Source organism: Solanum dulcamara, chromosome 8 (genome assembly GCF_947179165.1).
Source record: "Solanum dulcamara chromosome 8, daSolDulc1.2, whole genome shotgun sequence".
NCBI lineage: Eukaryota > Viridiplantae > Streptophyta > Magnoliopsida > Solanales > Solanaceae > Solanum > Solanum dulcamara.
In genome coordinates, this window is record NC_077244.1 from 68,031,513 (window position 1) to 68,059,489 (window position 27,977).

A 27,977-nucleotide genomic window follows, 5' to 3' on the forward strand; every position below is an offset into this window, starting at 1 on the left:
GGTGCGTTTTTAGATTTATTTTTTTGGCGTTTTTTAAATTAAAAAATGACTTCTTAACATTTTAATTTTTTAAATTTTAAATCTTTAATTGAAAACTTAACAAATAAAAAAGCCCTCTTCTTCTAATTTCTAGGGATTTCTAGGGATAAAAAAACCCTCTTTTTCTCCTCAACTCTTCTCTTCTCCTAGCTGCTCTTTGGTCTTTGCTGCTGCTGTCCATTCGTCACTGCCAGTTGCTGCCAGTTGCTGCCCGTTGCCGCTGCTCGCTGCGCCTGCTCATTGCTCGTTGCTGACCTGTTGTAAGTTCTTAGCTCTTCTTCCCTTTTTGTGTGTTCTAAAAATTTTCAGAATTATATATGCCTTTGGCTTTGGTATAATGGTATTTATTGTCTTATTTATGTGCTCTTTACTGTTTAGTCTCAACTATCAAGCTTCAATGAAGAAGTATTTCACCAAAGTTTCGAAATCAAGTTTAGCCTCTCATAGTCATAGTCAATCTAACCAAGAAGAAAATGCTAATCATTCGGAAGTATCATTACACTCTTCTCAAGAATTTGATTTGGATTCTTTAAAGTTTGATCCTGGTGAAAGAATCTCAATATTGAACTATCACCAAATTATCATGATGTTATTAGAAGAACATACCTTTTGAATGGTCCTTGCCAACCTCGTCTAGCGGTGCATGAGTATCCTCAAACAAATATTTCTGGATCAATGCGTCGTTTTAATCATGAATGGTTTGATGATGTATATCATGATTGGTTGGAGTATAGTGTTAGCAAAGATGCAGTCTATTGTTTGTATTGTTATCTATTTAAAGACCATAACATTCATCAAGGAGGAGGTGAAGTATTTTCAAGTGTTGGGTTTAAGAGTTGGAATAAAAAGAGTAGTCTTGACAAACATATTGGTCTACCAAATAGCATTCATAATCAATCAAAAAAGAAATGTCAAGATTTATTACGACAACGGCAGTCTATTCAATTTGCATTTGAGAGGCAATCTAATCAACTCAAGTATGGATATTGGATTCGCTTAAGTGCTTCGGTTGATGTAGTAAGACTTCTCATAACTCAGGAATTTGCATTTCGAGGTCATGATGAATCTAAATCATCACTTAGTAGGGGTAACTTTCTTGAAATTCTCTCATGGTATGCAAAAAAATGTGATAAAATATGTGATTATGTACTAGAACATGCTCCTAAAAATGATCAAATGATTTCTCCAATAATTCAAAAAGATATTGTGAGTGCATGTAAAATAGAGACCGTTAAAGCTATTCTTGAGGAATTAAATGGTGATTACTTTGCCTTGCTAGTTGATGAATCCTTTGATGTGTCACGCAAAGAGCAAATGCTATTGTATTTCGATAAATTGATAGAAAGGGATTTGTGATGGAGCGACTTATTGACATTGTTCATGTTCAAGATACTAGTGCTTCATCTCTAAAGGAGGCAATTGTTAATTTACTTGCTAAACATTCTTTGAGTCCATCAAGTGTGCGTGGACAATGTTATGATGGAGCAAGCAATATGCAAGGTGAGATCAATGGCCTTAAAATATTGATTAGGCAAGAAAGTAGATCGGCTCATTCCATCCATTGTTTTGCTCATCAACTTCAACTAACTCTTGTTGGGGTCTCTAAAAAGTGTGTTGAAGTGGGAAAACTTGTAGTATTGGTCTCAAATATTTTAAATGTATTGGGATCTTCTTTCAAACGTATGGATGAATTACGTGATTCTAAAAAAGAAACGATTAAAGAGGCATTAGATATGGGTGAACTTACAACCGGTAGGGGCTTGAATCAACAACTTGGTCTTTCAAGAGCTTGTGACACTCGTTGGGGATCTCATTATAAATCCTTTAACAATTTTATTATTATGTTTGGCTCTATTCTTGATGTTCTTGAATCACTTGCTCTTGATGCACGAAATATGGATGAAAGAGCTAAGGCAATGGGACATCTCGAAGCTTGCCGAACATATGAGGTTGCGTTCATGTTGCATTTGATGAGAGATGTCTTAGCAATTACAAATGAGCTTAATAAATGATTACAAAAAAAGGAGCAAGATATTGCAAATGCCATGCTACTTGTTGAAGTAGCAAAGAGAAGGTTGCAAGTTTTAAGGGATGATGAATGGGACTCTCTTATTGCTAAGGTATCTACATTTTGTATCAAACATGATGTTTTGATACCTAACTTTGAGGAGCCATATCTTAGCTCTTTAAGATCACGACGAAATCTTGCTAACTATACAATCTTACATCATTATCGTGTTGAAGTTTTTTGCAATATTATTGATTGGCAACTTCAAGAACTTAATGGTCGTTTTGATGAGGTGACTACCGATTTGCTCCATGGAATTGCTTGCTTAAATCCAATTAACTCATTTTCAAGTTTTGACATTAAAAAAGTAATGAGAATGGCAAAATTATATCCGGATGACTTTGATGAATCTAATATGAGTGCTCTTGAGAATCAACTTGCAAGTAATGTTGTAGATGTTCGTGATGTTGATGAAAGGTTCTCCGATCTAAATGGGCTTTGTGATCTTTCCAAAATATTAATTCAGACAAAGAAACATTCTACTTATCCTTTGGTATTCCGCTTAGTGAAACTTGCTCTACTTCTACCAATTGCCACTGCCTCCGTTGAAAGAGCTTTTTCGGCAATGAAGTATATCAAGAATGACTTGCGGAGCAAAATGAGTGATGATTTTTTTAGTGGTTGTTTGGTGCCTTATTTAGAAAAAGATGTATTTGATAGTATTTCTAATGATGCTATTATTAAGACATTTCAAGATATGAAACCTCGTAGAGTACAATTGTAGATTTGTAGTAGTGTATGTAGTTGAATTTCAATTGTAAAACAATGTTTTGATAGGCTTATTATTACATGCTTTCTAATTCGATAGAAAATGCCTATAACTCTATTGTTCAGGATGTTTTTGTATTGTTTTGAAGCCATTTTATGTCAAATTATTTTTCCGGAGGAAGAGTGCTTTTACTTTGAGTTGGTGTTTATTTTAAGTCTTTTTAAATGTAAAAGTTTATGTTTGCTCTTCATTTGCACTTTCAGGAGCTAAAGAGAATTCAAAAGAAACTGAACAACTTGTAGAAAGACCCCATACTTCTTGCAAAACAGGTATATTTGAGCCGACCCATTTTTTTATGGATATAATTAGCGCGTTTAATTTTTTTTGAACCCCCTTCATAAAATTCCTGGATCCGCCACTGCTTATGTGTTGATTTTATTGTTTTTGTTCTATTATTGTAACATAACAAAACTGCCTCATTTGAATTCTTAAAAACGGATGCATGTATTGAATTTGTTCATGCCACATATATTAGTTCTTTAAATTATATTTCCCTACATAAGTAGTGACGACAAAAACAAAGTAAAAATAAAATTGCTAAAGAAACAAGTCAACAACTAAGAAAAAGTAAAGCTTAAATCCATCAAATGGAATCCTGGAGGCCACTTCTTGATGCTAATATTCTGGCCAAGAGTGACAAAGATATAATGTAATCTGATTTAACTAACCCTAAAGCGAGCTCGTCTCTGTACAATCTCTCGTAGGGTCCTATTCAAGTGTGTCACAATTATGTTAGCAGCTATATGTGTCATCTTTCTTCAATTGTGTCTGTAATTGTTTGATGAACTGGAGTTCCAGGTTCTGTTGTAGAGAACCCATCAGCAGCAGGGGATGCTCCTAGGCTGTCGGAAATTCTGATTTCTGGGCTTTGCGAAGGAAGGTCGGGAAATATTTCAGTAGAAGCTTCACTTGCTGCGAGCAGTGTAGGCGTATTGCTTTCATTGCCTTCAGATGGCTTTTCTGACATAGAATTAGAGTTGTCTCTCTCTAAATCAAAGACTTTTGCTATTGCACAAAGCTTTTGCCAAACTGAATCATCCGTGGCTAAGATTCCTCTATTCTGATAAACGAAGATAAGGAAGAATAGGAGAAGAGCGGAGCCTGCTGATACACCAGCTATGAGGAAAAGGCCCTTAAAACTATCTAGCGTGAGGCTATCAGATGTTATAGCCATTCCATCTTTCTGTGGACAATCTGTTTCATTCCCAAACCATTTCTGTATTATGTTATTCATATACTCTCCCTCCATCACCTTCAAAATTGCTCTTGAGACGTCAGGTACCAAAGGAGATCCTTTTGTAAATGCCTGCAAGAAGTTGTGGGAAAATAAAAGATTAGATCATTGAGTAATGTAAACACTTTCTGAAACATCAGTTAAGTACAACAATCTTACGAATCCAAAGCCGGCAGCCTTGTATGTCGGACCGACCATAATATACTTCCTGCAGTACTTGTTGAGCAAGAGTCTGAGATAAGGTAGTTCATCAACAATTGCACCAACACCTCCATTTTTACTACCTCTTGAGAGTGCATCGTTATACTCTTCCAATGTGCTATAACTCCTAAATTTGGAGCTGTCAAATTTCATGCGCATCAAGACATCTTTGACAAAAGAACCTTTTTGGTACCCTACATATTCTCCATTCTTGATTAGATCATTGAGTTCTGTTATAGCAGGTTGAAGCTGTTGCACTGTTAACATAGATGTTAAGCTGGCTGTATAACTTGATGTCAGCACCAGAACCACGAAAACCCACACAATCAGCACAAATCTTGATAAGTTACTTGTTACCTTCTCTTCTGCAACAACCAGTCATTATAGGGTTTGTTCAGAAACAAGGAGAAATCTTAAACTTTTGTATATAAGTTGATTTGAGTTAGAGACTTCTCTTCTGCAACAACCAGTCATTATAGGGTTTGTTGAGAAACAAGGAGAAATCTTAAACTTTTGTATATAAGTTGATTTGAGTTAGAGACTTACTATGAGCAAAAACGAGAGTTGAGAAGGAAAACCAGAATATCATCCCTACTTGCTTGCGTTTGGGTCCTCGAAACTCTTTGTTTACACGATGTTCGAGTACCCAAACAACAAAACCAATGAAGACGAATAATGCTCCAGTTGCTATCCACAGCTCGGTCTTTAAAGGTTTCAAGAAAATCCAAGCGTTCTTCTTATCACCATTCCTTACAGGCACAACTGCAGAAATACTTGACTCTGAAAAAGGTAATGTGAAATCTACATACTCAGATCGGCTTGCTAAAATGGTAACATCACCTACAACTGCATCATATTCCTGGTTCAAGCAAGCATTGATTATTTCAATATTTATTGTTGGTTGCAAAAGCAGAACATAGATAAGAAGTCCAAAAGGAGCATGTAAGGGAGGGGTATTCAGCCGAAGAGGTTAATTTTACCTTAGAAATGATCTTGTGAACAAGATCATCATAGTTTTGAGAAGTGGGGCTATGTGCTATTGTAAATGGAATAAATTCGTAAGGGACAGCATATGGCAAAGATCGGATGACTTCTTTGAAGACATCTGCGCTGAAACCAGTTGCAGTTACTGCTTGTGTCTTTGGATCTCTTTCCACTTTAATGAATTGCTCCAACCCTCCTTTGACAGGAACTCCAACCCTTAACATCTTCCCACTTGTGGGTATTTCCCAGCCTCTCGGAACAATAGTAGATTCACCTGGCCAAATGATGACCCCTAGTTGCTTATTATTAGTTTTAGCTGTTTTACCATTCATCTTCAGTTTATGCGAAATGCCATCCTTCTCTGTCCAGAATCCAACGGTTTTTTCTCCTTTCCCAATTATATTCACAATCTGATATGGGGATGGCTGCAGTTCTCTATCAACAATATGGAAATCACCACTTAGTCCTGTTTTTAGCTCTATGTTTTGCATAGAGTGAATAAGCAGAGATCCCACTTCTGAGGTCCTAAGTGCATCTAAGTCCGTTATGTTCTCTCTAGTGTCTGGTTTCTTTAATTTTGGGATAGCAGTAGTGCCCACTTTCTCTACTGCTTCTGCTAATGTGGTGATGCTATCATATGCCCATAGCCCGAAAACATTGAGTTCTACTTGGTCCATGTCTGGATACTCTTGACGAAATCTCTTTCTCCAACTCTTGGTGAACATGTCAAGCTCATTTGATCTTGGAACATAAGATTTTACACCCAGAACACCTTGCATTGATGACTCAATTAATGAAGTATCTACCAGGTCCAGAAGACTCGTTAGCACATCTGTGATGATCCATGCATATCCATCGCTCATCATCCCGGCTTCTTTGGCCTTGAGGAAAAGGCGGGAGGCAAGAGATGATTGCAAGTGCACGATGAACACCCTGGTCTGCATTGTCTTCAACTTGTATAGCTCCCTGAGGATTTGATCATCATTGGCTGAAGGAGAAATGCCACTTCTATAGGAGACTAAAGTGCTAATTTCCAGCAAGGCATCAGTCAAATGTGGAAGTATCCCAGTTCCATAGGGGCTATCCTCATAGATTACTACAACCTCCCTCCAATTATAGTTTTTAACAATTGCTGCAATGGCTTTAGTCTGGCTGGAAGAAGGAAGTGCTCCTCTGATGAAGAAGGGGTTTTCCTTTACTGAAAGTGAAGGACTTGTTGCTGGAGAAATGATAGGGACTTTTACTCTGTTCCCTAAGTCGATCACAAAATCAGTTTGTGTAGACATTTGTGGCCCAAAAATAGCTTGCACTTGGACATCCTTTAGCAAGTATATGGCTGCACATACACAATCAGACTATAAGAAATTGTCTGAACATCTCTTTCAAAATAGGAAAGCCAAAGGGAAAAGTAATATCTTAGAGAAATAGAGAATCTTATGTGCTAATAGGGCATGCATGAATAACGAACTACCAGAGTATGTTGAAGCAAAGAGAGAAAGATATGCTAGTTTAATATAGGTAAATCTTGGAGCTGAATTTACCAGCGGATGCTGCTTCAACATCATCCTTCTTGGAATCCCTGATATGAGGAACTATCCTTATGGCACCGCGACTAGTGTTGGCATGATAATCTGCGAGAGCTAGTAAGATAGATATGTGCATTACTTTTCCTACATCTGTTTCCAGATCAAGAATTATGCCCACATCCACCTTTACAGCACTAGTGTTATTATCTTCACTTCTTATTTCCCTTGTGTAGTGGCAAAAGGTAATGATGGAGACAAGTTGAATGAAAAGAAATAGGAATTTGCATCTTGGATTAGGCATTTGAAAAAACTCTGGTAGCATGTAGTCTGTATTAGGCAAGAAGCAGTTGTGCTTGTGCAAGATGACCCCCTTTCAGAGATGTGTCTAAAGCTCTCTTTTATTGTGGGGCTCTAGATGTATGGCTTCAGAATCAGGAAACTTCATACTACAATTAAACAAGACCAAACCACATAACTGCAGAAAGAAAAGTCAAAGTTTTCAAAGAATCTCAAATGGTTGAAAATATTCGTTTGGTTATTGAGAGAGGGCTTTTCACATGCCAGACCACAAGCTAGTAAGCCACCTCAGTTTTGACCACATCAAAAAACTGACTAATTGAACTAAGTTACGAAATTGATTGGTACTCATTCCCCCAAGGACTTCCCATATCTTGGAAAAGTCATGGCGAACGTTCAGAGCTAGCTCAGTTACAAATAAGTAGAAGAAACCATTATTTCTATTACTTGGACAAGGGTAGCTACGACTAGTAATCTTTAGTTTACACGGTCTCAGTTTAGAATTGGTCAGTAGTAGTAACTTGTTTGCAAACACACCCACCAGTCCGATTGAACAACATGGAAATGGACTATTCGAATGAGAATTGTTGGGTATATATGTAGGTGTCAATGTCAATGTCAATGAGGATGGTTGCTAATGCAAGAGGAAGCTGCCTTGGAAGTTACATATATGATGTTGAAGTTTTCTTCCATGCGGTGGCGGACTGGTGGTCCTATAATCTTTCATTATTTATGTATTAATTTTATATTATTTATTCTTCTGTGTAACAAAACTACCTTATAAATTTATGCCAACTTCGTTAAACTATTTCCTCTACTAAATGGTGGTTACACAAACAAAATATAAAAATAAAGTTGGAAAAGAAAACAAAAGGCATACTTGTATCTACCTAAGCTTTTGGACCATACCTATCCAACCATTATTGTACTTTCTTACGGGACATATTTCATAAAACAAGAACTATCATTTCTTTACAAACTAAACAAAAATCTCATTTTCTAACACTTCTCCTTGAGATTTTTCTTGGATACTCCCAGCTTAGCCTTAAAACTTCAAATTTCCCCTTAGGAAGAGCCTTGGTTATGATGTCTGCAATCTGCTGATGTGATTAGCTGCAATGAACACGTTTATGTCACGACCCGAAAATCGGGCGTGATGGCACTTGTCCTTTCCCATCGGACAAATCAGCCTAAACCTAATAAATGCAGAAGGTAAAAGCGGAAGACAATTTAAATAAATAAATATGGATAAAACGGTAACTTAGTCAACTACAAAATCTCCCACGGACTGGTTGTCACATGTACAAACCTTCTGATTACAAGATACGAAATAACTATAAGTCTCAATTTTTGTCTCTCGAATAGAACAAAGTAATAAGTAAAGAGGAATAGAAAAGATGGTCGGCATCAACAGCTACCTCTCAAATCACCTCAGAAGCCTCGGATGAAAATAAGAAAAGTTGGGTCACTATCCAGGTTTAGAACCTACACAAGTGTAATTAACAAGGAGTGAGTACTATTTACTACGGCGACGAAGAATTAAATTATCACTATATTTATTCCTTTTTCTACCTCTTCTTCCAAGTGTAGGGTAACCCCAACAATATGGTACCCAGCAAGTAAACAACTAAGACTAGTAAAGCTAGTAAAATACAGTACTCATGCCACACCATCCAACCCCTAGATTACAACCTAAACAAAAATCAGCCTAGTCTAACAGTTCTAACAACACAATATTCATATACCTCAACAACAGTACAATTTAATTCGCAAGCAAATTAGTACAATCAATAATACAGATTAGGGAAATAGCAGGGGTAAAACTATCCACAATAGCAAAAGATGTATGATGCAATGAAATGCAATACAATGTCACATATCATGATGCATGTCTGCCCTAATGATAAACATCCACTGATCACCTCAGATCGGAGCTCGTGGTGGCCTCACAAAGACCATGTATCTGTCGAAAAAGACCTCAGCTATAACATCTGCTGGAAAAGACCTCGGCCGCCGGAAAGGACCTCGGCCAATCATCTCGATCGATAGAAACTTCAGTCCCAATATCCAGTATCTCACTCATATCACTTCATCAACCATCACAGATAAGTGTATGCATAAGTAATGAGTGAAAACAGAATAGATGTTCACATATAATGTCATATAGTCCACAATCATCCAACTAATCAATATCATATCAACAACATATAAATATATCTAAATATTCATAACAAACCCAATGTTCTATCACATCGAACACCACATGTCATCTCATCTCAATTTTTTTATTTATTACCCCACTCGATATCATCAAGTTCATTTGAATATCAATAGTTTTTAACACCATTTTCTATTAATCCTCGACACATAAGACACAAATACATGATCCTACAAGTTTTAGAATAAGTTTAGAAATTCATTTGCCTAGAATTCGATCCCACTAGTCCAAAACTTGAGCCTTGCCCTTACGATAGCACTTCAAATCAAGATAATCTATTCAAATATGCAATCCCAATAAGAACACGATTCTAATGATACCCAAATCAATATTTTTGAAAACAGGGCTGAAACTAGCCGAAATACCTGAAAAACTCGATTTCAAAAATGAAAAAAAATATGAAATTTTTTACATGAAAACGATCCTTGAAGTATTTAGAAACTAATGTTGAAAACCAATTTAAATTTGGAGTTGAAATCAACCCTCAAACACCAATTTTACTAAAATTCATGTTCTTGAGAAAACTCTCAATATTTAGATCCGAAACACCAACTCAAATCTAAAATATTTCTTGAAAAATATCTTGCCCATGTTTAGTAAAGTTCAAATATGAAATTTCATCAAAAATAAAGTTACAATCGACCTTGAAATCCTTGTTTAGCAAATTTTACCTTTACCGATAAAATTCAAATTATATGCGGTTAATATGATGAAAATAATTGATGAATCAACAAGTTTATGCCAAAATTAGTTTACCCATAACACAAGGATCCTAAATATTCCTTTTTTTAAAACTAAAAAACGGAGTCCAAATCGATAAAACCCCAATTTTCTCAAGAAATTTACGAATAAGAAAAGCAAACCAGATGAAGAAATCATGAGAAAATGTCGAATTGAGGATTGTATACTAACCCCCATGTTATATCGAGAAGAAATACGCAAGAATCACTTCATTCCGAGCTCTAGAACTCTCAATTATGCTCAAAATGCCAAATGAACACAGTCTGAAATTTATATACATGTATAACTTTATTTGCACCAGAAAATCTGCAACTTATATTTTCAGTAAAAAAGCCGTAAATCCCTTATACGATAGCGAAATGATCCAATTTTTTTTAAATATCCTAAATAATGATACAGACCAGTTCCTTCAATCGAAACTCAATTTTGAACTCATTTGCCTAGTAAAATATCATTTCTGCTCGATAAATAATTATTTCTAATTTTATGATAAAAGTCCAATCTCGACTTGGAGAAAATACACCAAACTTTTAGATAAATCCTATAATTCATGTGTAAAATTTTAGAAGTTTCGGAATAATTTTTTCATCTTTAAAACTAATAATAAACCTTTTAGTTGTCACAATTTGCTGAAACAGCGTCAAACCACCCACGAAGCTTAAAATCCACCCAAAACTCATTCGGAACTTCCCGAACACAAACCAAATATGCTACTAACTTGAAAATGATATTTCTTGACCCGAAAATTGAAAAGTCGCACCTAAACTAACTTAGGCCTTCAAAATACCAAAACGAGCTTGAGACTTCCACAAATTACAACGAAAGCCTTTCTAGCATTAGAATCACCTCTAAAACCATTAGAACCATCAGAAATTCAATTCGAGCACCCGAACCCCAAATATTGACCAAAGTCAAATTTGGATCAAACTTTAATTCAATTTCCAACTTCGGACCTAAATTCCACATTTCAAGTCCAAATTTGATTCCGACAACTCTCCTAGACCAATTTCCATATTCCGGAACTGATGGAATTGATGAAATTCCATTTCGAAATTCGAAACTTCAAATGACTACGAAACTCAAAATTTGACAACTTAAGCCTTTAAAATTCATTTCTCTAGCAAAACCTCAACTTTTCACAAGATTTCCAAAAACCAACTTTCAAACCCAATCTAAAATGACTCGGGACAACTGAAAGGAGGGGTAAAATGGTAATTTTATTAAAAATGACCTTCAGGGTCATTACAGTTTAACTTCTCCATCCTTCTATGCTTGCCTAATAGTGTGAAACTTCACATTTATATGCTTGCGTTGACCATGTTTCACTGGATTTTTGGCCATAGATATTGTTGACTTGTTGTCAACCTTTATGACAGTAGCTTCAATGTGATTTTGCTCCAAATCACGAACCTGATTAGTTGCACCAGCAGCAGTGATGTATTCTGCTTCTGCAGAAGATTGAGCTACCACCTCTTGTTTCCTTGAATTCCATGAGAAAATGCCTGAACCAAGTGTAAAAACATATCCAAAAGTGCTTTTCATATCATCAATGTTTCCTGCCCAATCACTATCTGAATAACCCCATCAATTACCCTTGATCTTCCTTTTTAAACCAAATACCATAATCCACAGTTCCCTTGATATACCTCAACGTTCATTTAGCACCACCAAGATGAACTTGACTTGGAGCATGCATAAACCTCGGCTGAAGACTTGTTGCGAACATGAGATCAAGTCTTGTTGCTGTCAAATACAGCAAACTACCTATTAGACTAATATAAAGTGTTGAATCAGCCCCTATCACCTCCTTCAAACTTCTACATATACTAGATATGGAAACTCGTGCCAGCACGGACCCAATACATGTTACTCTCTATATAGTAGTAATTCTCCATCCGCGCTGTTGAATGGAACATGTTGCTGCTTGTCTTCCATGCAGTAGTGTAACTATGGTCGTTATCTTCTAGCACCTGCATTATAACTTCACTACTACTAGATACCCCATTATTTCATATTCTATGTAAGAAAATTTTGTTTTCTAAAAATAAGTTTGCATCTTAATCTGTTAATTATATTGATTTTGTTCTATTATTATGATATAACAAAACTACTGCATTTGAATTTTCTCGAAATGGATGTATGCGTTGAATTCTTTCATGCCACATATATAACTTCGTTAAATTACAGCCCATGATAAGTAGTGATGACGAAAACAAAGTAAAAGTAAAATTGAAAAAGAAACAACTAAGAAAAAGTAAAGATTAAATCCATCAAATGGAATCCTGGAGCCACTTCTTGATGCTAATATTCTGGCCAAGAGTGACAAAGATATAATGTAATCTGGTTAAACTAACCCTAAAGCTAGCTCATCTCTGTACAATCTCTCGTAGGGCCCTATTCAAGTGTGTCACAATTATGGTAGCAGCTATATGTGTCATGTTTCTTCAATTGTGTCTGTAATTGTTTGATGAACTGGAGTTCCAGGTTCTGTTGTAGAGAACCCATCAGCAGCAGGGGATGCTCCTAGGCTGTCGGAAATTCTGATTTCTGGGCTTTGCGAAGGAAGGTCGGGAAATATTTCAGTAGAAGCTTCACTTGCTGCGAGCAGTGTAGGCGTATTGCTTTCATTGCCTTCAGATGGCTTTTCTGACATAGAATTAGAGTTGTCTCTCTCTAAATCAAAGACTTTTGCTATTGCACAAAGCTTTTGCCATATTGAATCATCAGTGGTTAAGACTTCTCTATTCTGATAAAGGAAGATGAGGAAGAATATGAGAAGAGCGGAGCCTGCTGATACACCAGCTATGAGGAAAAGGCCCTTAAAACTATCTAGCGTGAGGCTATCAGATGTTATAGCCATTCCATCTTTCTGTGGACAATCTGTTTCATTCCCAAACCATTTCTGTATTATGTTATTCATATTCTCTCCCTCCATCACCTTCAAGACTGCTCTTGAGACGTCAGGTACCAAAGGAGATCCTTTTGGAAATGCCTGCAAGAAGTTGCGAGAAATTAAAAGATTAGACCATTGAGCAAACAACAAACCATTCTCAATATATGTAAACATTGTCTGAAACATCAGTGAAGTGCGGAAATCTTACAAAGCCAAAGCCGGCAGCCTTGTATGTTGGGCCGACCATAATATACTTCCTGCAGTACTTGTTGAGGAAGAGTCTGAGATAAGGTAGTTCATCAACAATTGCACCTACACCTCCGTTTTTGCTTCCTCTTAAGAGGGCATTATTATAATCTTCCAATGTGCTATAACTTCTGAACTTGGAGCTGTCAAAGTTCATGCGCTTCAAAAAGACGTCTTTGACAAAGGAACCTTCTTGGTACCCAACATATTCTCCATTCTTGATGAGATCATTGAGGTCTGTTATAGAAGGTTGGAGCTGTTGCAGTGTTAACATAGATGTTAAGCTGGCTGTATAACTTGATGTCAGCACCAGAACCACGAAAACCCACACAATCAACACAAATCTTGTTAAGTTACTTGTTACCCTCTCTCCTGCAACAACCAGCCATATATATGATTTGTTGAGAAACAAGGAGAAATCCTAAATCTTTCATATATAATATGCTTTGAGTTAGCGTCTTACTATGAGCAAAAACGAGAGTTGAGAAGGAAAACCAAAATATCATCCCAACTTGCTTGCGTTTGGGTCCTCGAAACTCTTTGTTTACACGATGTTCGAGTACCCAAACCACAAAACCAATGAAAACGAAGAATGCTCCTGTTGTTATCCAAAGCTCGCTCTTTAGAGGTTTCAAGAAAATCCAAGCATCCCTCCTCTCATCATCCCTCACCGGCACAACTGCAGAAATACCCGACTCTGAAAAAGGTAATGTGAAATCCACATACTCTGACCTGCTCGCTAAAATGGTCACATCACCTACAACTGCATCATAGTCCTGGTTCAACCAAACATTGATTATTTCAGTATTTATAGTTGGTTGCAAAAGTAGAAAACAGATATGAAAGCCCCAAAAAGGACTATGTTAGTAAGATATAGAGCCAGAGAATTTAATTATACACGGATTATATATTACGTGAGAAGTGATCTTGTGAACAAGATCATCATAGTCTGGAAAATTGAGGAGATCTGGTATTGGAAATGGAATAACTTCATAAGGGAGAGCATACGGCAAAGATAGGATGACTTCTTTGAAGACATCTGCACAGAAACCAGTTGCAGTTACTGCTTGTGTTTTTGGATCTATTTCCACTTTGATGAATCGCTCCAGCCCTCCTTTGACAGGAACTCCAACTCTTAACTTCTTCCCACTTGTGGGTATTTCCCAGCCTCTTGGAACAATAGTAGATTCACCGGGCCATAAAATGGCTCCTAGTTGCTTATTATTACACTTAGCTGCTGTTTTACCATTCATCTTCAGTTTACACGAAATGACATCCCTCTCCATCCAGAATCCAATGCTTCTCTCTCCTTTCCCAACTATATTCACAATCTGATATGGGAATGGCTGCAGTTCTCCATCAATGATACGGAAATCACCAGTTAGTGCTTGTTTTAGCACTGTATTTCTCATAGAGTCAATGAGCAGAGATCCCACTTCTGAGGTTCCAAGTGCATCTAAGTCTGTTAAGTTCTCTCTGGTGTCTGGTTTCTTTAATTTTGGGATAGCAGTAGTGCCCACTTTCTCTACTGCTTCTGCTAATGAGGTGATGCTATCATATGCCCATAGCCCGAAAACATTGAGTTCTATTTGGTCCTTGTCCGGATACTCTTGACGAAATCTCTTTCTCCATCTCTTCGTGTAATTGTTAAGCTCATTTGATCTTGGAATATAAGGTTTTATACCAAGAACACCTTGCATTGATGACTCAATGACTGAATGATCTACCGAGTCCAGAAGACTCGTTAGCACATCTGTGATGATCCATGCATATCCACTGCTCATCATCCCAGCTTCTTTGGCCTTGAGGAAAAGGCGTGAGGCAAGATATGGTTGCAAGTGCACGACGAACACCCTGGTCTGCTTTGTATTCAAATTGTATAACTCCTTGAGGATTTGATCATCATTGGCTGAAGGAGAAATAACACTTCTATAGGAGACTAAAGTGCTGATTTCCAGTAAGGCATCAGTCAAATGTGGAACTATCCCGGTCCCATAGGGGCTATCCTCGTAGATTACGACAACCTCCCTCCAATCAAAGTTTTTAACAATAGCTGCAATGGCCTTAGTCTGGCAGGAAGAAGGAAGTGCTCCTCTGATGAAGTAGGGATTTTCCTTCACTGAAAGTGAAGGACTTGTTGCTGGAGAAATGATTGGAACTTTTACTCTGTTCCCTAAGTCAATCACAAAATCAGTTTGTGTAGACATTTGTGGCCCAAAGATAGCTTGTACTTGGACATCCTTTAGCAAGTATATGGCTACACATACACAATCAGACAATAAGAATTTACCCAAAGTAAGAAATGCATACTAGGTTAAGAGAAGTAAATCATGGATCAGAATATACCAGCTGATGCTGCTTCAACATCATCTTTTTTGGAATCCCTGATATGAGGAACTATCCTAATGGCACCGCGACTAGCATGGGCATGGTAATCTTCAAGAGCTAATAAGATAGATATGTGCATTACTTTTCCCACATCTGTTTCCAGATCAAGAATTATGCCCACATCCACCTTTACAGCACTAGTGTTATTATCTCCACCTCTTACTGGAGTTACGTAGTGGCAAAAGGTAATGATGGAGACAATTTGAATGAAAATAATTAGGAAGCTACATCTTGGATTTCTCATTTGAAAAACTCTGGTAGCAAGTAATCTAAGAGTTGTGCTAACTCCGTTAACATATATGGCTTCAGAATGAGGGAACTTGATAAACTTAATAAGACCAAACCCCATAAATGCTGAAAGAAAGTCAAAGAATTACAAATGGTTGAAAATCAAATGTACCTTTGATTATTCAAAGAGAGGACTTTTCACACATGCTACCATGTCGACAAAATTGATTGGTACTCGTTCCCCCAATACCCAATTACTAATTTTTGTGTCTGACTATATATATTGAAAGGACTTGCCATATTTTGGTTTGACACTGTTTCAGTTTAGAATTGGTCAGTAGTAGTAATTTGCTAGGACACCAAACAAGCCAACACAACCATTAGTCCGATTGACCAAATATGGGAATGGAGTATTACTTGGAGATGAATATGTAGGTGTCAATACCATTGGCTCAATATATATACACACGCAATTGCTAATGCAAGAGGAAGCTGCTTGGGAAGTTACGAATATGATACTGAAGTTTTCTTTCATGCAGTGGTGGTCATATAATCTTTCATTATTTATATTATCCATAACTTTGGGTGAATAATAATAGTTATCTTTTATAATCATATATACCTAGGGGTATCCGTTAGAAAACTTTGGCTCAGTAATTTTGTTTTAAAAATTACTATATTAATTATTATCATACAAAATTAAGATAAGGTGTCATTATATATGCTATTTGCAAATGACAATTGACACAGTCATGATCGACGAGACTCACAATAGAGTTAATGTTAAGTTGAAAGTTGAATACAATAAGATAGAATACATGCAAGTTCAATGGCGTGCATGACACGTGAGGCTGAAGTAAAAGTGAGGCTCCATATATATATGATAGTTTTTTGGTGTATATATAATATAAAAAAAATTCAAACATCCATCTTAAATTTTTAATAATAAAAAAAAAATTAAAAATTTAATTAATATAAAATAAAGGGAGTATATTGTATACTATCTTATGAATGTGGAAAACGATGGACCCTGCATGCATTTTGTTTTCACGCGCTCTATTAGGATCCTTTTTCCCACGCACTATTTTTGCAATTATTTTGGGAAAATTAGTAACACATCCATTTTCTAACTTATAAAATATGACATCATTAGAGTACTTCCGCCAATTTTAATTGTTTTGTATTGACTTACATTATATAAGAAGTAGTAAATAAAATATTAACTTTAGTATATTGTTTTTTAATATAATAAATTTAATATTTAAAAATAAATTAAAATAATATAGTTAATAATACAAGTAAATGAGAAAATAAGTAATAAATTATCTTTTAATTTTTAAAATTGGATAAATAAAAGTCAAAATAAATCATAAATATTTGTGTTGATATAAATCATTTTATTAGTAATAAAAAAAAGGGTTTAAATTGATAGAGTAATAAATATAAAAAGCTTTTATATTTTTTTACATAAAATACTATAAATCACGACTTAAAATATTTAAAAATCATATAAAAAAATTAACCGATTCACCAAATTTTATCTGTGCCACATAAATTGAGACAAAGAAAATAACATATAATTTAAAAATTATGTAAATACTATAAGTTCACAATAATTAACAACTTAATTTTGAAAAATATATTAAAAGTTGGGTTGGCTCTCCACATTTGATCTGTATCACATAAATTACGACATAAGTTGGGCTTGTACGGGCTCACATATCTAGTATATATATATATATATATATATATATATATGACATGTCTCTAAAAGTCAAGAATGATATCTATCTTCTTCTTCTTTTTTAATTTTTTTATATTTTTCTAATTATTTTTGTTTATATATGTAAATTAGAAAATTTAAAAATTATTTCTTAATTACTTCTCTTAATTATTCATATAATTTTTAGTTTAGAAAGTCCAAAATAACTGTCATTAATTTAGTGATTTAATGATCATTTATTATGCAATAAATAATATTATAGAGCAATTTTTATATATCTATGTATAGAGTAAGCATAAATTAGGCTCCATGACACCTCTCTTTGGACAATTTTTTGTTGTTTATTTCTTTTGCTTATTTTTTCATTCATTCTTTGATTTGTTGTCTGCAATTTAAAAAAGACAATTAAAAATTATAAAGAGAGAATGAATAGTCACATGTAACAGGCAGCTTTTTTTCATTGCATTTATTTATTTTATCTTAACAAGTATTAATTATAGCCAGTACAACTTCTTTTTTATAAGGATATATTGAAGAAAATAAAACTGATAGAATAATGATCATTTGTCTTAAAAGTCCCATTGAAATTGATAATTAATTATCTTATATTTATGGATTAATTTTTATACAATTACACCATCCTAAGCTATTCATCTACACTTTTCATTTATTATATTAGCACAATAAAATAATAACAGATATTTCATAATAAATAATAACCATCCGAATTCCTAACTTTCCTCCTATTCTTTTTTAAAATCTTGATAATTATTTTTAAAAAGATTTAACTAATCCAGATATTAACTCATTATTTAAAAAGAATTAAATGGAGACCACAACCAAGAAAGGAGAAAAGTGATATAAATACCAAAGACAAAAATAAACATCAAGACATATCATTTATCTTCATAGTCACCATCTGGTCAGAGTGGTTGATTGAGGTTAATTTTCCTAATGTTCAATACAAATATGTTTAAGTAACATTTTATTGCAACACTCTATTTATAGTTTAAATTTGACAAATACTTATACAGAAGTACTACAATGGATAAGAAAATTATGGATCATCCACTTCAAATTAGTTTGGATAATTTTCAAGATAAAATATTAATGGTAACATTATTAATTATACTACTTTTTTCTTTTATACAATTAACAAAATATTTATTTTTGGACAGATGCAACTGAAGAACCAAGCAAATCGATTAAAGTGATGTATGAAAATATTATGCTTAGTGCGAGTTGCATATTTCAGAAGGGAAACAAGAGCGATTGAAAAAAAAAAATCCAGAGGAGTTTCAGTAGATCAATCTAATAAAGAATGACACAATGTTGTTCATGTATTGATTTCAATGTAATATAAATAAAATATTTTTTTATTAGAGAATATATTTTCTATAGATCAATCTGACAAAAATTAATAGGACGTTGTTCACGAACAGTACCCCATGATAGATATTACAATTTTAAAGTTCAATATCATTCGTATCCCAATAAAAAAACACCGAGGGCCATCAAAACATACTATCAATTGCCCATTTAGTGCAATATAAATGAAATAATTTATTAATAGTCATTGAGAATGTACTACAACAACAACAACAACCCAGTGAAATCCCACAACATGGGGTCTGGGGAGGGTAGAATGTACGCAGACCTTACTCCTACCAAGGTAGGACGGCTGTTTCCTGGAGACCCTCGGCTCAGTAAAAGCATAAATGCATAAAAAAAATGTTAGATAAGAATAGAAAATTAAAAGCTTTATGAGAAAAACAACAAACAAATAACGAATAGATGACAAATAAATACAAATAAATAAAGACTAATAACAAATAACGATTAAATAAATAATGAAAGCGTCACAGGTAAAATTGAGTAATCAAAGCATAGAAAGTAATAAATAATAACAGAAATAACAGAAATCAGAAGTCAAAGCGCAAGAGATCGTAATGCACTACTACACCTATGAATAGAGAAGAATAACGAGACTATGAACTAGCCTTCTATCCTAATGTGGGTCCTCCACACCCTCCTATCTAAGGTCATGTCCTCCGTAAGCTGTAACTGCGTCATGTCCTGTCTAATCACCTCTCCCCAATACTTCTTCGGCCTACCCCTACCTCTTCTGTAACCATCCATGGCCAGCCTCTCACACCTCCGCACTGGGGCATCTGTGTCTCTCCTCTTCACATGTCCATACCATCTCAGTCGTATTTCCCGCATCTTGTCTTCCACCGAGGCCACTCCTACCTTGTCCCGAATAGCCTCATTTCTAATCCTGTCGCTCCTGGTGTGCCCACACATCCATCTCAGCATTCTCATCTCAGCAACTTTCATCTTTTGAATGTGAGAAGTCTTAACTGGCCAACACTCCGCCCCATACAGCATAGCCGGTCTAACCACCACTTTGTAGAACTTGCCCTTAAGTTTTGGTGGCACATTCTTGTCACATAGCACTCCGGAAGCGAGCCTCCATTTCATCCACCCTACCCCAATACGATGTGTGACATCATCGTCAATCTCCCCGCTGCCTTGCATGATAGACCCAAGATACTTGCAACTACTTCTCTTTTGGATGACCTGAGCACCAAGCCTAACTTCAACATCAACCTCTTGAGGTGTCTCACTGAACTTGCACTCTAAGTACTCTGTCTTTGTCCTACTCAACTTAAACCCTTTAGACTCCAAGGTATGTCTCCAATCCTCCAGCTTAGCGTTAACTCCGTGGCGAGTCTCATCGATCAGGACTATGTCATCCGCGAAAAGCATACACCATGGCACCGCACCTTGAATTTGTCGCGTCAATCCATCTATCACCAAGGCAAATAAAAAAGGACTAAGAGCTGATCCTTGATGCAACCCCATCACCACTGGGAAGTGTTCTGAGTCCCCTCCTACTGTCCTTACCCTGGTTTTGGCTCCCTCGTACATGTCCTTGATCACCCTAATGTATGCCATAGGTACACCTTTAGCCTTCAAACATGTCCATAGTATTTCTCTTGGGACTTTATCATAAGCCTTTTCTAGGTCGATGAATACCATATGCAAGTCCCTCTTCCTCTCCCTATGCTGCTCCACCAGTCTCCTCATAAGATGGATGGCTTCTGTAGTTGAGCGTCCCGGCATAAATCCAAACTGGTTCTCTGAAATAGACACGTCTCTCCTCACCCTCATCTCTACCACTCTTTCCCACAGTTTCATAGTATGGCTTAGTAGCTTAATACCTCTATAGTTGTTGCAACTCTGGATATCCCCTTTATTTTTGTATAGAGGGATCATTATGCTCGACCTCCATTCTTCGGGCATCGTTGCCGTTTTAAAGATGACATTAAATAACCTAGTCAACCACTCCAAACCTACCGAACTCGTGCTCTTCCAAAATTCCCCAGGAATCTCGTCAGGTCCGGTTGCTCTTCCCCAGCGCATCCTACGAACGACACTCTTAACCTCCTCGACCTTAATACTCCTACAATACCCAAAATCGCAACGCCTCTCTGTATGTTCTAAATCTCCCAACACAAAGTCTCTGTCCCCTTCCTCATTCAAGAGTTTATGGAAATAGGACTGCCATCTCTGTTTAATGAGGGTCTCGTCTACCAATACTTTTCCATGCTCGTCCTTAATGCACTTCACTAGGTCCACATCGCGTGCCCTTCTCTCCCGCGCCCTGGCTAGCCTGAACAATTTTCTATCCCCACCTTTCTCTTCTAGTTCAGCATAAAGGCGTTCAAAAGCTGTTGTTTTTGCCGTCGAAACCGCTGACTTCGCCTCCTTTCTCGCTATTTTATAAAGTTCCCTATTCGTCCACTTCTCCACCTCATCTGTGCTTTCTATCAACTTTGCGTACGCCATCTTCTTTGCTTCCACCTTTTCTTGCACTTCTCCATTCCACCACCAGTCTCCTCGATGCCGACTACGACTACCAGTCGAGACTCCCAACACTTCCCTTGCCACAGTCCTAATACAACTAGCCGTCCTATCCCACATACTGGTCGCATCCCCATTACTATCCCAGGCCCCCATGGCCTTCAACTTCTCTCCCATCTCCAGGGCATTTGCAGTGGTCAAACTCCTCCATCTGATCCTAGATCGATCATCCCCGACCCTCTTATTCCTCATCATCTTGATCCCTAAATCCATCACCAAAAGCTTATGTCGGGTTGTAAGGTTGTCTATCGGAATGACCTTACAGTCTTTGCACAGACCTCTATCGACCTTCCTCAGGAGTAAAAAGTCTATCTGAGTCTTAGCCACCGAACTATGGAATGTTACCAAGTGGTCTTCCTTCTTTGGGAAACTCGAATTGGCTATGACCAACCCAAAAGCTCTTGCGAATTCCAAAAGTGAAAGGCCTCCTACATTTCTGACCCCATAGCCAAAGCCTCCATGCACATCATCATACCCTCCTGAAATAGACCCGATGTGCCCATTGAAATCCCCTCCCACGAAAAGCTTCTCAGTAGGTGGTATACCTCCCACTAACTCATCCAAATCCTCCCAAAAGCGCCTCTTATCCTCCTCCCTTAAGCCCGCTTGTGGCGCATAAGCACTAATAATGTTGAATGTGCTCCCTTCAACGACCATCTTAATCGACATCATTCTATCGTTGACTCTCCTAACCTCCACTACCTGATCCCTTAGATCATTGTCTACTAAAATGCCTACCCCATTCCTATATTTTGATCTACCTGAAAACCAAAGCTTATACCCGTCTACCTCCCTAGCTTTAGAACCTACCCATTTGGTCTCTTGGACACAAGCTATATTAATCTTTCTCTTCTTTAGAATTTTAACTAGCTCTATGGATTTGCCCGTTAACGTTCCAATATTCCAAGAACCAACTCTCAGTCTAGACGCTCCTTTAACCCACTTACCCCTCCTTACCCTCGTCCCCGACCCCGTCCCTGAATGAGAACATGACCTTAATCTACCATCACTATCTAAAGCCACGAAAATATGTAGGAATTAATAAATTATTCAAAAATCTAAAGTTAGCTAAATGCAACGATAAGTGTATGAACAAAAATATAGATAAACCGGAGGTACCAACTCCAGTTGAAAAGAACCTGATTCACGCCGGAAACACTGTTCACACCGGAAACACTGTTCACACCGGAAACACTGTTCACACCGGAAACACTGTTCACGCCGGAAAATGGAAAACCGCGAGACGACGCCGGAAATCAATAGATCTAGGCCAAATCTAAACAGATCTGGAGAAATTCGTTGAAAAACAAGCAAAAGGAAAGAAAAGAAAAAGAAAGAAGAAGAAGAAGAAGAAGTTGTGCCAAATACTATGCAGCCTGTGAGAGAGAACTAAAGCAAAGAAAAGCTGAGAGGCAGGCTGGTGAGATGAGATGAGTACTTGTGAGCCTCATTTGAGAATGTACTATTCATCCTAAATTTGTTAAGTCTCATTATGTATCATCATTTCAAAATAATCTCTAAAATATAATTAAATCAACAGATAATGATACGGTCGAATAATATCATTAAAATATAATTACTCGGAAAGAAAAATAATTTTAACACATATATTTTAACGCTTGCGCGAAGCGCGGCTACGCTCCCTAATTTAAATATAAAATTCGAAAATTGAAATGATGAAATCTGAGAAACAACTTGAAGACTAGATTCCAAGATATGTTATAATTGATGCTTTGAAATACTTGTCTCAATGCTTGAAATTTGTGAAAGAACAAATGGTACAAAAACACTCACAATATTTTCTTACTCTCTTTTTGTTAGAAAATTATAGAACTCAGGCATACTATATCTTTGAGTGTCACGACCCAAAATGGGTCATGAGTGGCACCTGCAAGACCTCCTAGGTGGGAGAACCAACGATACTAACCCCAACTAATAAATATGACAATAACGCGAAAGCTCAATTAAATAGGTTTTTCCAAAACTTGAAAGTCATCACATCAAGGACATATAATTATAAAATACTAAGTCTAGAATGTCAAACACTAAAAACAAATTAGTGACATAGTTCGTGTCCGAACACTAAGGACATCATGTGATGACTAAGAGAATCCATCATGAGCTAGAAGGATAGCTCACCCTTAAATCCGATGAACTTGAGACGGACTAGAGCTGAGGTTGAGTCGAAGCCGATGGAAGACTCGCTGCACTCCACAAAATAAAACAAAGAAAGATACAAGTAGGGGTCAGTACAGGACAACATGCACTGAGTAGATATCATCGGCCGACTCAAAATAGAAATCAATATGCATAAAGTAGTAGGGGAAATCAACCATAGCACTAAACAGGTGGCAGCCAACAAGATCAAGTGACAACACAATGAACAATTTCAGAACCAGTCAACAACATCAAGATCACACATGAGGACTCAAGCCTCCATATCACACTCTTTTGAAAAATGAGTTTTGGAGATTGGGTAGTATTAAGTTATTTTGATTTATTTTTCCTTAATATTACCATGCCGGAACATGACACCCGGTCCAAATATACCGTATCGAAACGTGACACCCGATCCAAATATATCGTGTCGGAACGTGACACCCGATCCAAATATATCGTGTCGGAACGTGACACCCGATCCAAATATACCGTATCGAAACGTGACACCCGATTCAAATATAATTAATTTATCATTCTTCATGATTACATTCCACTTCATTAAAAATATTTCATCAAACCTTCTTTATTCAAGGCACCATTTTTGATAGGACAAGTTCAAGATTATGGATTTCATGGCCTCGGGATTTCAGACCAATCAAAACAACAATCAACCATCCAAACCACAATAATTAAATGCATAGTAAACTTCACACATTACTCAATGAATATCAATAACTATTAAGAGTCTATCTATGATATAGAATAAAACCATAACCTACCTCAACCGAAGAACCGAAATAAAGCAAGTTAATTCACCAGTGATTTTCCTTTCTTCGATGTCTCGCGTTCTCAATCTATCAAGTATATGATATTCGTAAGTAAACGATTCTATCAACACCCATATTACTATATGTTTAGCATAGACCCGAAAACTTACTCGAATCTATAATTAATTTTCTAAATTTTGATACCAACTAATATCTCAAGTCTCATATTCTTAAATCTTAAACAAGGGTTAAATCTTAATTTCCCCAAATAACATAAATTTAATGGTATTCATATAATACAATATCTCTACTATTTCAATATATACCAGCATGTCAAAACCAAATTAACTATGAAACACTCACGGACTTCTAAGAAACTAACGAGCATATTATAAGCGAACCTTATGTTTTGCCCCTACGGTTACAGAAAGAAATATTAACGGACAACATAAACTTGATCAGTTGCAGGTTTGCAAAGATAAAATAAAATAAAATTGAGACTTCTTATATACAATTATTCAACAGGAAGTAACACTTTGTTTTCTTTCCTTTTGTTTTTCTTTTTGGCCCAATGAACATTAACCAATACCATGTGATGATTGCATCATCTCCCCTACTAGTTGGAATCTTTCAACAGAAAAAGACAAGTTTTCAATTGTATTAAAGGGACTTCCTATCATTAAAATAGTTAATATACAACTATGGAATGCTTACCTGAAGCAAATCCTGTTCCACGCGGCTAGCAACAGGTAATCATTCTCTCTTCTTTTCTTTCTTTTATTTTTATTTTTCTAATCTAGATATATGGACTTTAAGGGATTAGTGAATATGACCCACTTCTAATTTAAAAATATTTTTTTTATGTAATACAATTCTTAAATCCTATCCTTTTATTTTAATAATTGGTATAGAGTTTAAATATATTATCACTTTAGCCCATTAACTAAATAGGTTATCTAAATTCATCCGTCAATTAAATAACTATAGTTATGAAAAAGTACAAAATATTCAATTAAAAATTTACAGAATAGATCATTTATGAACTAAAAATTCCTAATACTCAAAACGACCAAATGGATCGTTACATTGAGCAATTGAAATAATGAAGAAAGTTAAAAAAACAATTACCAACTTTGTATATAAAGATGTCTATGGGAAAATAAAAAAGTATGTAGCTATTAAATAAATGAGGAGAAAGAATGTATTAGCAAAACAATAAGAAAAAGTACGAGTACAAAAAAACTAAATGTTTTCTGACCCCCTTTTTATGTCTTTTTTGAGTCGAGGGTCTCTCGAAAACAGCCGTCCTACCTTGATAGGAGTAAGGTCTGCGTACACTCTACCCTCTCTAGACCCCACGTTGTGGGATTTCACTGGGTTGTTGTTGTTGTTTCTATCATTTTCCAAGAAATGAAAAAGGTCAAAAGTTAATGTCAAATTAACTTTTCATAATAAATAGTGAAACAGTAATAGCTCTTCATGTATAGATTTATTTTTGAATAAAGGCAAAAAGGTCAAAATATTCTTAAATTATTTGAAAAGAACAAAAGTATCTTTCGTTTATAGTTTGGTCAAAAAATATCTTTAACGTCAATATTTTGAGCCAAAAATACTCTTATTATTATTTAATTGGTCAAAAATGTCCTTTTTCAAATAAATATATTATTTATTTTCTTTTTGAACATATTTTTTCCTAATAATATTTCTTTTATTAGCAATTGTTTATTCTACTTCTATTAGAAAAAAAAATAAAATATTTAAAATATTTCTTATTTTATGATAATTATTTTTATCGTTATTTGAATAAAAATTAATGATGAATTTATTATAATCTTATATATATGATATATATTATCCGTTAAAACTTAGAGTACATGAAATTATTCTATTTTAATTGATAAAATGAGATTACGAAGAATAAAATAATTTCCTACATTTTTATTTCTTAAAGAGGTTTAAAAAGAAAGAAAACAAGAATAGAGTTCCTTAAAAGTAGTATTTTTATAAGGAACAAGATTTATTTATTTTTAAAAATATATATATTTATTCGGAAAAGGGCATTTTTGACCCATTAAATAACAATAAGGGCATTTTTTGTCCAAAATATTGACGATAAAGACATTTTTGAACTAAATTATAAACGAAGGGCATTTTTATTTGTTTTAAATAATTTAAGGTCATTTTTGATTATTTTCCCTTGAATAATATACTATGCCCTTTTGGCTCCAAAACCATCCGAAGGGGAAGAAAGAGGGGCTTTTCTTTGCTGGCCTTTTTCATCGAGAGATGCGGCCATTGTTGTCTCCATGTCTTTTTGTCTAATTTACTCTTTCTCAAGGGACATGTGTCGACAAAAGAAGGAAAGTTGCTTGCAATCTTTCCCTCAAAAATCAAAACAACTTTTGACTTTTCTTATTTTTTTTCTATTTCTTTCAATAACTTTACTTAATTTATCTATACTAGCTCTCATTCTAATTTTAGCTCTTTTATTTTTCTTTGGTCAGCTCTAAATTCAAGTCATATAATTGTATTAAATCTACTTTTAACTCTTTGATTTTTCTGAGGTCATTTTTAAATTCAAGTCATATAATTGTATTAAAATAGACCCTATTAATGATAATAGCCAATTAAGTCAAAATTATTTTTTGACATAGTTCGAGTCTTGTATAGATTTCTATTTTTTCTATTTTTCTAACCTATTGATCTTTAAGTTAATTCAACGTTACGTTAATTATTTATTTAATGTAATTACATGACAATTCTTAAAACTCGTTAAATTTGAAATCATTATTCTAGACATTCGAAAGAAATGAATCAAACGACGGAAATGGATTATATTTCATTTTTGGAAGTTTTGACTCTTATTCACTAAAGTAATTGAGTACAAGACTCGAACTATGTCAAAAAATAATTCAACGTTACGTTAATTATTTATTTAATGTAATTACATGACAATTCTTAAAACTCGTTAAATTTGAAATCATTATTCTAGACATTAGAAAGAAATGAATCAAAGAACGGAAATGGATTATATTTCATTTTTGGAAGTTTTGACTCTTATTCACTAAAGTAATTGAGTACATCTAAAGACCATAACCCCTCTTTTTTTATGCAAAATAATTAATATGAGGTGATGTTTTTTATTTTTCAAACCTTTTGATCGTTGATTTAATTCAACGCAATGCTAATTATTTATTTAGTGTAATATAAAAAATTTACATGACAACTCATTAAATTTGGAATCATTATTCTAAACACCCGAAAGAAACAAATCAAACTGACGGAAATGAATTATATTTAGTTTTGAGAGTTGTGCTCTTCTTCACTAAATTAATTGCTTACACCTAAGATCCTATCAAATTGAATAGATAAGATTTTCTTTCCCTCTTATGTTTTTTATTTTTCAAACCTATTGATCTCTGGTTTAATTTAACACAACGTTAATAAATTAATTAATTATAAAGCAACGTTAATGATTTATATAATGTAAAATAAAATCTTAAAACTTGTTACTCGATAAAAATAAATCAAATCGATGAAACTTGATTATATTTCGCTTTGGGCTATT

At 35.2% G+C, this 27,977-nt stretch overlaps 4 protein-coding genes across 4 annotated transcripts; 2 read left to right on the top strand and 2 right to left on the bottom strand.

Moving 5' to 3' along the window:
- Positions 1-1,394: 1,394 nt before the first annotated feature.
- On the top strand, positions 1,395-2,051 carry LOC129900110 (uncharacterized). The gene has a single exon (XM_055975066.1). The coding sequence runs from the start codon at positions 1,395-1,397 to the stop codon at positions 2,049-2,051; it is 657 nt and encodes a 218-aa protein (XP_055831041.1).
- A 33-nt stretch (positions 2,052-2,084) lies between these two features.
- On the top strand, positions 2,085-2,831 carry LOC129900111 (uncharacterized). Its single transcript, XM_055975068.1, has one exon. The coding sequence runs from the start codon at positions 2,085-2,087 to the stop codon at positions 2,829-2,831; it is 747 nt and encodes a 248-aa protein (XP_055831043.1).
- A 564-nt stretch (positions 2,832-3,395) lies between these two features.
- On the bottom strand, positions 3,396-7,468 carry LOC129901020 (glutamate receptor 2.8-like). Its single transcript, XM_055976125.1, has 5 exons — positions 6,837-7,468; positions 5,292-6,631; positions 4,858-5,170; positions 4,270-4,676; positions 3,396-4,182 (listed from the first exon to the last, which is right to left on the bottom strand). The coding sequence occupies exons 1-5, from the start codon at positions 7,141-7,143 to the stop codon at positions 3,625-3,627; spliced, it is 2,925 nt and encodes a 974-aa protein (XP_055832100.1). The 5' UTR covers positions 7,144-7,468; the 3' UTR covers positions 3,396-3,624.
- Positions 7,469-12,215: 4,747 nt separating this feature from the next.
- LOC129901204 (glutamate receptor 2.8-like) lies at positions 12,216-16,194 on the bottom strand. The gene is made up of 5 exons (XM_055976330.1): positions 15,563-16,194; positions 14,131-15,473; positions 13,680-13,992; positions 13,179-13,588; positions 12,216-13,069 (listed from the first exon to the last, which is right to left on the bottom strand). Exons 1-5 carry the CDS (start codon positions 15,951-15,953, stop codon positions 12,512-12,514), a joined length of 3,015 nt encoding a protein of 1,004 aa, XP_055832305.1. The 5' UTR covers positions 15,954-16,194; the 3' UTR covers positions 12,216-12,511.
- Between the last annotated feature and the right edge of the window lie 11,783 nt (positions 16,195-27,977).

Excerpts from the sequence above, each read along its gene's own strand:
- LOC129901020 (XM_055976125.1), bottom strand. The coding sequence starts at position 7,143 with ATGCTACCAGAGTTTTTTCAAATGCCTAATCCAAGATGCAAATTCCTA. Across the intron at positions 6,632-6,836 it reads TGTTGAAGCAGCATCCGCTG|CCATATACTTGCTAAAGGAT; the intron begins GTAAATTCAGCT and ends GTGTATGTGCAG. Across the intron at positions 5,171-5,291 it reads TTCACAAGATCATTTCTAAG|GAATATGATGCAGTTGTAGG; the intron begins GTAAAATTAACC and ends TGCTTGAACCAG.
- LOC129900110 (XM_055975066.1), top strand. The coding sequence starts at position 1,395 with ATGGAGCGACTTATTGACATTGTTCATGTTCAAGATACTAGTGCTTCA.
- LOC129900111 (XM_055975068.1), top strand. The coding sequence starts at position 2,085 with ATGCTACTTGTTGAAGTAGCAAAGAGAAGGTTGCAAGTTTTAAGGGAT.
- LOC129901204 (XM_055976330.1), bottom strand. The coding sequence starts at position 15,953 with ATGGGGTTTGGTCTTATTAAGTTTATCAAGTTCCCTCATTCTGAAGCC. Across the intron at positions 13,993-14,130 it reads TTCACAAGATCACTTCTCAC|GACTATGATGCAGTTGTAGG; the intron begins GTAATATATAAT and ends TGGTTGAACCAG. Across the intron at positions 13,070-13,178 it reads AGGCTGCCGGCTTTGGCTTT|GCATTTCCAAAAGGATCTCC; the intron begins GTAAGATTTCCG and ends AACTTCTTGCAG.